General features: G+C 41.0%; 1 protein-coding gene across 1 annotated transcript in view; it reads left to right on the forward strand.

Annotated features, from left to right (window-relative positions):
* Nucleotides 1-10,517, forward strand: part of foxp4 (forkhead box P4) — a 110,489-nt gene that overhangs the window by 45,661 nt on the left and 54,311 nt on the right. The window contains exon 2 of the mRNA XM_016675995.1: nt 206-385. Coding sequence (XP_016531481.1) covers nt 215-385 — 171 coding nt within the window. The 5' untranslated portion in view covers nt 206-214. The remainder of the gene's footprint in view (nt 1-205; nt 386-10,517) is intronic.

Genomic DNA, 10,517 nt, shown 5'->3' on the forward strand with positions numbered 1-10,517 from the left:
AAGGTGTTTTTTTTTTTGTATTGTGTGTGAAAAGTTAATCCCCAAAAGTCTTTTTTTTTTTTAAATATTAGATAAACACACACAGTCCCATGCTGTATATCTGTCAATCTTCCTGTTATGCTTGTTTTTAGTCAGATAAGCATTTTACTGAATCTGTTGTGATCACTTGAGTCTGATCTTCCTCCTTTCATGTCTTTCCATGTAGGTGCCAGTGATGATGGTGGAATCAGCCTCTGAGACCATTCGAACAACACCGTCCAACCAAAATGGAGTCAGCAGCCTAAGCAGCCAATCTGATGGAGGGGGAGGCAGAGAGGGTGGGTCCAATGGAGACACCAATGGGGAGATCAGTCCGGTCGACTTACTGCACCTGCAGCAGCAACAGGTATGTGTGTGTGTGTGTGTGTGTGTGTGTGAGCTTATTGGCCCCTGTGTGTCCTCCAGTTCATATGAGATGCATACAGAGGAAGACTTTCTTTTTTTTTGTTTTTTTTGTTTTACAACATCAGTAACTTGTGCAACACGTTTATGCACAGCAAATTGTACAGAACAATTTGTACACAACAGGCCTGAGCACGTTTATCTACTGTTGTAATAACCTTGAGTAAAGTGCTGTACTTTTTCATGGTGTCCTGGCATACAACAATTACACAAGAATTTAAAACGGCAACAACAACAACAACAACAAAAAATGCTCATATTATCTAAGTGCTTTTACTTGAAACAGTAAAACAGTAATTGCTTCCACTGTGAGTAAAATAATATATTTGAGATATGTTTGTGTATTTTATTTTCATACAAAGGCTACAGCAAAAATCCAGAATAATCGCCGGTTAAATGTAGCTTTTAAGGGCTTTTTAAAGCAAAGAAGAAGAAAAAAAAAATCCAGTTTTGCTGCTCGGCTCTTGTAGGAATCTGGAACCAGCTCATTTCTATATTTACAGATTACTTCACCCATCCTGTGCTTGGCACACATGTTAATGTATCATGGACAAGTCGGATGACGTTATGGGAATTTGGCATTTTCTGTCAGCACTGTAGGTACATCCTACTGCACACGTCCGCTGGTGCCTGCTCTCTGTCTCGTTCAGTGATGTAGCAAAAAAAGAAGCTTGTCTATGCACAAAAAAGCAAAAGCCATGGCAAGAAGGATGCTGTTTTGTTCAGGTGGTTGAAGAGGCGGATCATGCGATGAAGTTATAGTCCTTGATCCGACTGTCCTCAACTCGCAGTTTTGGGTTCATCACTGCATATCTTACACTTCCCTCCACGTTCACTGTAAAATAAGAGACAGTAATGCCACAAAACATTCAAATTTAGGGGACGGATGAAGATCGATTCCTATCATTTTACTTCAAAAAAAAAAAAAAAAACGTTTGTATTTTTTTTTATTCTCAAACTTTATGACAGGCATCAACTAATTAATTAAATATTTTTCTAATTGTAAGATGTGTCAGAAAAATGAAACACTTACTCAGGTGGGGGACAGCCAGCGCTGCACTACTTTGTAACTTCAAATATAGCAGAAGAAAACACTGGCTTTAAATCGCACGGACAGTAAAATGCAAAATTCATCAATGTTCTTAAAAACCATAACTTTTTTAATACCTTGCCATAGCGTAAACCGTCCCATGCCTTCTACTCACCAGGCTGTGATGTCATATACAGATGTGCCAACATTTAGATGGCCAGCCTCTTTTCACTGTCGGTGTCTTTCCTGTGCGAATAGCGAACAGCTTCCACAGCTTTGCTCGTCAGTTCTTTAATAACCTCCCACTCTCAATGTGCCAACTAATTCCACTGGGACTCTGTCCACCATAAAAATGCACGCACACAAGATTCCCGTTGATATATTATTTCATGGAAACAGAAGGAAACGTCTCAAAATGTGAAAAGAGCCAGCTCAACATCTCTGCCTGACCCAAACACTCCAAAGACACTTTGATGCTCAAGAAGTGTAAACTTGTGTGTCACAAGTTGTGGGAGTCAGCTCTGTCTGCTATTTTTTATTTTTTTTCCCCCCTCCACTGATTCATGAAGTGGTGTTTGTTTGTGTTTAACGCGTCAGCTTGAAGCATCAGAAATTAATGCTGTTTTTTCTCCTGCGTGTCAGACCGACTCTTGCTTGCACAAACATTTATGTGCCGACTCAGACTCACACTGTCCATTGTGTCAAAACTTTTCCCGGAATATCTTGGATCAAACTTTGCATTCTTTTTTTTTTTTTTTTTTCCATGTTTCCGATTCCTTCATTAAAACACAAATAACTGTCTGCTGACTGCTTTCCTGAAGGATCTGGGCCATTACACAAATCACTTGCGCACATCCCACAGACAGACACACACACACACACGCAAACACACGCCAACACAAATGGTACTTTCACAAAGTGTCTCATCAACAGAAATGCATATTTGTCATTTGTCCAAAACATGGATGGAAACCTGCTCGTTCTTGTTGATTTGCTTAACAATGTGGCGTTCAAAAGATGAAGCATATTTTCGGATTTGCTTACAATTTATTTAAGAAAAGGGAGACATTCACTCTGGAACGTGTCACTTTTCTGCCTTTCTTATATGTCAGAGGAGATGACTTTAGATGCCCATTATGGAAAATGTTTAAAAATGTATGTACATGGAGATGAGAAAATAAAAATTTTAAAACATCACTGAAGTTTCTCTGACAGGCTTGTAGTTGGCAGTCATATCAACAATCGCATCGCAAACGGTTTCAGTCACCTATTTTATTTATTTTTTTTAAACCACGCCTTCACTTTTTTAAGTTCTATTAGCGCATTGAATAGTCAAAGTAGATCTCTCCAAATGTTAAAGAAACGTCAAATATTTGCCGCTGCAGTTGTGGTGGCAAAACTGTTTAGCACACAAAGCAACAAGAGCCACATATAAAGTCGTCTTTTGGAACTCAACTTAAACGTTTCCACCGTTTCTTGATCAAAAAAAGAAAAAAAAACATTAGCATGTGCAGAACAAGTTCTAGTACTGCATAAAGTGATAGTTTATTCGGATATTTTGTCAGACTTTAGTATCTGCTCGCTACAAAGAGTCAGAGTGTGTTCTGGGCTCGTTAAAACCCGTCTGCGTTGTCTTCGGTTAAGAAAACGCAGAGAAGAGGAAAAAATATATGTATGGTTTCCTCCAAGCTAAAATTACTCCCTCTAATTATTATGGCGGAGCCTTAGGTGAGTGAAGAACACTTGAAGCCCTTCACTCTCGTCCCTCTTCCTCCCTCCTCTTTCTCCCCGTGACTGAATCCTCACCCTGCTTTCTCAGCAAGCTCCAGAACACACATACATATGCACAAATGCACACAGATTAACACCAAACATTTAGTTGATACAAAGCAGGTCTTTATGCTCGTCTACGGCCTCTGTGTTTTTGCACCTGTGTGTGTGTGTGTGTGTGTGTGCACCTGGTATTTCCTCTTTTGAGCGGGTTACCGACCACGAACATCGCTCCCTCTCACTTTCCATCTTTTTCTCTTCCCCTCTCTAACTTTACTTATTTTTCCTTCTATTTTCTGTAAACCACAAAAGACAAGCACAACCTTTCCTCCAGATTCCAGCACACGGTTCACGAAATGTTACATCCACACACAGTTGGTTGCCATAGATCCTCATTTCTGTTTGTACCAGCCCGTCTGAAGGGTTTCCTGTGGTGAGCTTTTACAACATATCTGACCGCTTCTTCATATCTACGTACATCGTAGTGATTCTTGGTGTCGGATGGGTTTTCTGCGATCATGGTATAATCATTGGAATTGCCTGTCTGTGCTGTTTTATTTCTACAAGGCTATTACAGGTGTCCCTGTCAAACTGTCTTCCTCCCTGCAAGTTAAGAGCACAGATGGGATTGCTCTGGAGAACAACCAGCTGACTTTTTAATTAATCTCTCATTTTCTTCTTTGGATGACGATCAAATAAGTCAAACTTTCAATTTAAATGTAAGCACTAAAGCACTGAAACCGCATTAAGAGATGACAAAATCTGTCTTTGTTTTAAGACGGAACAAATTTATGATATGACGGGACTTTACTTTATAAAACCTGTTTTATGTTTTACAAAAAAAGGGATCAATCAACGCGAGAGGCTTACGGCCCGCGTAACGAAAACAAGCGTTTTGAAATGAAAAACCGATTCCTACTGCTTCAGTTCTTGTCCACTTGTAATTTCATTGTGAAGACTACAATGAAAAAAAAAAATACAATAAAAACGTCTCATGTTTGACATTTAAATATGAAGAAAAGAAGATGTTTCGGTTTCCATGAAAGAGGTTTAGCATGAAACGATTACAAACCAAAACATTGTCTCTCCAATTTGTGTCTAATTTTTTTTTATTTTAAATACTGAAAAATAAATACATGGAGAACTTCCTCTTTTTGCTTCATGTATAGACAAAATATTTTATATTTCAGTCTCAGAAGGTGCAGTGCGGAAAAACCACAGTTTGTGCTTAAACACCATGCCGGTGGGCACTGGAGCGGAAAAGACGCTTGTTTGTTTTTTTTTTTAGTGTGCACACCGACACACAGAACTGCAGACAGTGCCATGTTGTCAGAACATAAAACTGTCTTTACCTCAAGGCCCCTGGGAACCTGAGAGAAATCACAGCCAGCATAGATAGATAGATAGATAGATAGATAGATAGATAGATAGATAGATAGAAGTGGCAGCATCATGCTATGGTGACATCCTGTTTGAACCCGCAAAACACTTGACACTGGGGTAGAAGTTCACTTTTCAGCAGGATCACAACCTCGACCACACATACAGAACGACACTGGAATGGTTTTAGACCAGAAATTGTCTTAGACTTAAATCATAATTGAAAGCTGTTATCAAGACTCATGCTTACAAATTTTTCATCCGGTCTGACTTGGCGTGAGCCCTCATTCAGAGAAAATGAAGGTAAAAGGACAAGTGAAGAGGCAGCATGGGGATTGGGGGGCATTTGTGGGCTGGAAAGAAGAAACAGAGGGATGAGGGAGGGGTGTAAAGCTGAGACGTGTCAGAAAAGGGCGCCTGGGCCTCCCTGTGGAATGTGGCCTGTCTGCCTCCCCAGAACGAACTGAGCAGAAAAGGAGGAAGACAGGGGGAAGGAAGAAAGCAAAAAGAGAGAGGGGGGTGCGAGGGGGTATGACTAGGTTTGCCCCATCATCGAGGAGTGTGCGTAAGGGGGTGGGGGTGGTGGGCGGGAGGCTGGGAAGACAATGAGCAGAGGAGCAGTAGTAGTAGAAGAGGAAGAAGTGGAAAAGTGAGAGTGCAGCAGCAGCAGAGAGCGCAGGGCACTTTGTTGAGGTGCCGGGTGTGGACGTGAAATGATGCATAGCAGAGGAGAAATGTAAGCAGGATAAATCCTAACAGACCTCAACGTGTGTGTGTGTGTGTGTGTGTGCGTGCGTGCGTGCGTGTGTGTGTGGCTGGGCGAAGGGTGCTCTGACGAGAACCAGGTGTCTTCAATTCTCCTCGTGTGTTTAAGTCTCTCATACCTATTTGCCCCCCCCGCCCTGCTCCCCCTTTCAGAGACTAAACGTTGCCACTTCCCTCTGTCTCCATGTTTTCCCTCGCCATCAATTAATGGCTGTCTGTAATAAAGCAGTTTCAATTGTGGCCATTGGTGTTGAGGGGTGGGGGCGGAAAAAAAGAAAGGTGCTGGGGGCGGGCGGTGTGGGGTAGGGGCGGTGGGGGGTTATCAGAGAAGAGACAAGTGATGTTGCCCATTTTCTCTGGGGAGTGCCAGTCTTCGGCGGACTAAACCAGCCAAAGAGTCTTTTTCTCTCCTTTCCCATCTAAATAGAAAGTGAGAGGGAGACTGTAGCAGTGGTATCCCTTTCCCCCAGGGGCTTAAAAGGAACATTGGTTGTGAAAAAGGCAGTTTTAGAAATTGGTTTGGAGCTTCGATACCCTCTCCCATTTGTCATGTTCTAGTTTATTTCTTTTTTTTCTCCTCTCATTCCTTGCTGCTTCTTTCATGTGTCCACACAAATACCAGGAACCTTTGTTTCTCCGTACAGAAACACGCAGGCAGGCAGGCAGGCAGGCTGGCTGTTACACACATGCAGAGAGCTGATGTGGGTTAATGAAGGGTGTAATTAAGGAGCCGCAGTGATGACTGGAGATCAGGAGGAACCGATACAGATCTCAGATATACACAAACACTGATGAAAGATAGCTGCTCTCCCTGTGTGCGCACATTTGTAGAGCTTTGCGGACAGATTTGTGGGACTGGACTGCTGCGCGTAAGAGTGTGCGTGCGCGCGAGTGCGCCAACGGATTTTGAGGGATGCTGCATGATTCAGATAACGTATGGCTTCCTGTTAGATTGGCCAGACTCAATAATTGGTGCCTGTATGGATGGAGGTGGGGACGTGTTGGGGCGCGCGCGCGTGTGTGTGTGTGTGTGTGATTCTTTAACTTGGGTAAATTATGGGAAGTGAATTTTGGTCACTGGCTGGAATGGTTATATCTCGTCTGACCTCTGGCTCGGCACAGAGTTCAATTTCAGGTCACGGGGGCAAAGGACAGGAAGGCTGAAGGGGTGTTTTGGAAGGAAGGGGAATCAAAAATAATAAAGAAACATGTTTGAATTCGTTTTAACAAATAAGGCTTTACATTTAACTCATCTGTGTTAGAGGTTATGTTCCACACCTGTCCGCCTGCGTCAATAAATTAATCGACGTTTGTTTTCATTCAAGTACAATTTACTCAAACTGCTCTGTAGTGGTTAAAAAAAAAGTCAAAATCAACATGAAAACACATTAGAAACAATCAAGCAATTTTTTTTTTCTTAATAGTATGATGATCTTCATTTATTTAGGGAATAACGTCTCGTTTTCAGAACGTAATTGGCCACGCAGACAGTAAAACATACACTTAAAATTGATTTAAATAAAAAAGAAACTTTATTGACTTAAGCTGTATGTGAAATTTCAGGAATTTTAGGATAGTTTCCTTCTACAATTTATAAAGATCTGTAACCACAACGAAATGGTTAAGCTACATTGTTTACGGTTCTGAAATGACTGTAGAAAGGAATAGGTGGAAATATAAAACGGATCCATTTTGTTTGGACCGATGATCTGAGTTTCTAGCTCTACTAATATCTGTGTCAAATGTGTCTTTGCATGTGTCCGCCCGGTTGTCCCTCTGTCACTTGTTCTGACCAGTAAATCAGTGCTGGGCCTCCTTTCTGAGTCCTGTCACCTCCTAAAAGCTTTCCTCTCTGTCTGGACCGGTTTTTCCTCTGTATGTGTCGGGTCAGCGTAGTGCACAGGTCACAGGAGGTCGTGCTGAGAAAGAGGAGGGCAGTCGAGGTTGCCTAGCATCGCAGAACACCCACCGCTCTGACCACAGAGATACAAAGACACATATAGAAGGTCAACTTCCGGAAGGAGTCCAGCAGCTCTTAGTTTTAGTTTTGTTTGTTTGCTTTGTTTGTTTGTTTTTTCCCCCTGACAATTTCTAAATGAATATCAAACCAAAGAGTAGCATGTTAATTAAGATAAACTATTACAGATTTTGTTGTTTTCTGCCCAATGGCTTTTAAAGTTGTTTGCCTTTTAGCAGTGTAAACATGCACACAGCTCCGCACCACAAACACCTACATAAAAAAAAAAAAAAAAATCTGTTTAATGACTTTCACATGGTTCAGTCTTCTCCACATTTCTCATTCAGTGACCTTTTTTTTCTTTTCTTCTTCTTCTTTTTTTCGCACATTGAGACCTAATTCTGTGATGCTGAGATATCGGATTTATGAGCACCCGTAAAACATTTTTACTGCTTTTTCCAACCACCCCACTGAATGACAGCTGAGAGTTGGAGAGCAGATTTTTGTTCACACTATCGCTGTCCTTTCATGTATTTGGCTTTTGTGTTTCTTTGCGCTATAATCTTAATAAACTGTTTTATTTTGTTTTCTTTTGTTTTTTGTTTTTTTTTTGCATAAGAATGGCCAGTTACAGTTTGACGCGATTCTGGAAATACTAGTGACTTGACATAGTTTTTATGTTTACTTGAGATGAAGTTCAAAAGCTACTTGATAATTAGGTTTATCGGTTTATGAAGTGCTCTAAGGAAAGAACGCTGTTGAGGTACCGGGCCGCAGACGGAGGAAACGGTCCACTGGATCAGATCAGCCGGCATGGACACAGTCATGGTCGGTAGCCTCCTGCTAGTCAAAGAGGCTCAAGCACAAACACAGACAGATGGCAGCAGAGGAAGGAGCTTTGTGTGTGTGTCCACCTGTGCATGTTTGTCCAGTGTCTGCTGCGGAGACTGGATTACGTACACACACCTGGGCACCTGAAGTGTTAGGTTTGGTTTGGTTACCATGGGAATGTGTGAAAACAGTTTCACTGTAGGCCCGGTTAAGATGTTGAGATGATGAATGCCACACACACACAAACACACACAAACACACACACACAGATACTTATTCATGGTTCGAGATGGACTCTCCCGATGAATGGTTTCTGTATCCAGAGTTTAAAAAGTTCATTTGTTGACATTTGGCTCTCAAATGTTTGAGAATGAGGCAGGAGGTACAGCGCAATTTCTACTGCTTTCCTCTAGAACCAGCAGTCGTAACTCCTTTAAATTGACATGTTCACAAGTGACACGTTTCCTTTTCAACATTAAGTGTAATGCTATGAATTCTCTCAATTAGCTTATCCCAGTTGGTAAAACAAAAGACGTTGATTGCATGAAATCATTGACTTTGAAGTATTGAGAGAGGGTGTGTGGTGACAGTGAGGAGGCAGGACTTTATGTTAAGAGGAGGAAATACCTAGTTGTTTTCATCAATTTTTCTGCATCTCTCGGGTACAAGAAATTTTTAAATTTGGGTTGTGAAAAGATGGGACAACATGAGGCTGAGAACAAAATGACGGAATTCATCAGGCTTGATTTATTAACATATTGGAGCATTATTAACCAAACAATAAACAATAGAAACATATCACAGGTCATGTGACAGTTTTACCAAGATAAAGCATTATATATGACAAAAAGAACTGGGCCCAAGCCCTGGACCCTGTGGCGCTCCGTAATTAACTGACGCGAGCGAGAAAAATGTGTTGACATAAAGAAACGGGTATATGTCCAACGATTATAATCTCAATTTAGTGCCGTTGTCTTAATCCCTAAACCATGCTGAAGCCTCTGTAAGAATATTGCCTTCAACTTTATCAAATGCAGCATTGAGATCTTGCAGGACAAGAATACTACAAGTCCATTCATCATCTGAGGTAACAGAAACATCTTCAGTGAGTTTCACTAATGCTGTTTAGGTGCGACGATAATCTCTAAAACCTGACTGAAACTCTTCAGTGAAGCAGTGATCTTTTTTTTTTTTTTCTTAAGCCCCACACCCTTTGTTTCCCCAACTCCAGACTCACAGAAAAGATATGGACGCAACGAGGGGAACAGGAGAAATCCTGAAAGACAAAAAATGCGACGCCTCTGAGGCCACGAAGCAAGCAGTTACCCTGGAAACAGTTGAGAGCCCAGGATGCACACAATGAACTCACACATTTACACACCGAACCTACAAAAGCTGCAGAGGCCTAAAGTGTTGCTAATTAGCTAGTCTCTGCTGGCCCTTTGTGTGAGCCATTTTAAAGGAGAGATTAGAGTCAACAGGGAGGAGGAGAGGAATGTAGCTCTTCTCTTTCTCTTGTTTGCCTTCTTCTTGAGCTCAGGACAAGAGGATGGGGGCCTTTTTCCTTCATCTGGTAGAGAAGGTGTAATTTGTTACCCTGTTGGTTAAGATTTACAAAAACATTAAAAGTAAAAAAAATATATAAATAAAGCAGAAAGAAAACTAAAGAGTTCAGTGAAACTCCATTTGTATTTACCGTTAACATCTATAATATGAATAAAAAATGAGTTTTGTTTGTTGTATTTATTTATAATAAGAGATGATTAAAAATACAAACAGGCCGAGGTAGAAAACGATTTGATGAAAACACCGTTCATCATTTACCTCAATTTAAATTAATGAGAACAAATTGCGATGAAGGAAAGTTGCACTTGCCACAAAATGTGTTTAGTATTTATTGTGGTTAATGACATTTTGTTTCTAATAAAAAGTTTAATTATTATGAGCAGAACTGTTATGTACTCCTACTGTCTGGCAGTCGACAAAATGAAACTTAATCTAATTCAGCTGAACACTTTTGAAAAAAAAAATAAAATAAAAAAATAAGGAAAGAAAGCCACATCAGATTTTTCCTATTTTGAAACAGAAGTTTCTCTTTACATCTGGATGAACACAGTCGCTTACAAAATCATATAGTCCAGCGCACACTTCCCCTTTCCCTTGTTTATACTCCACCCCTGTTTCTTATTTGGGGAAGTTGAAGATTGTGCACTTTTAGAAGTTTAAACTTGTACAGCAACCAGGCTTTGTTGTGCCTGCCCATTTCCGGTGTTTGTGTGTGTGTGAGCGTGCGTGTGCGTGTGTGGGTGTGTGTGTGTGTGTGTGTGTGTGTGTGTGTGTGTG

Source organism: Poecilia formosa, unplaced genomic scaffold (genome assembly GCF_000485575.1).
Source record: "Poecilia formosa unplaced genomic scaffold, Poecilia_formosa-5.1.2 Scaffold124, whole genome shotgun sequence".
Classification (NCBI taxonomy): domain Eukaryota; kingdom Metazoa; phylum Chordata; class Actinopteri; order Cyprinodontiformes; family Poeciliidae; genus Poecilia; species Poecilia formosa.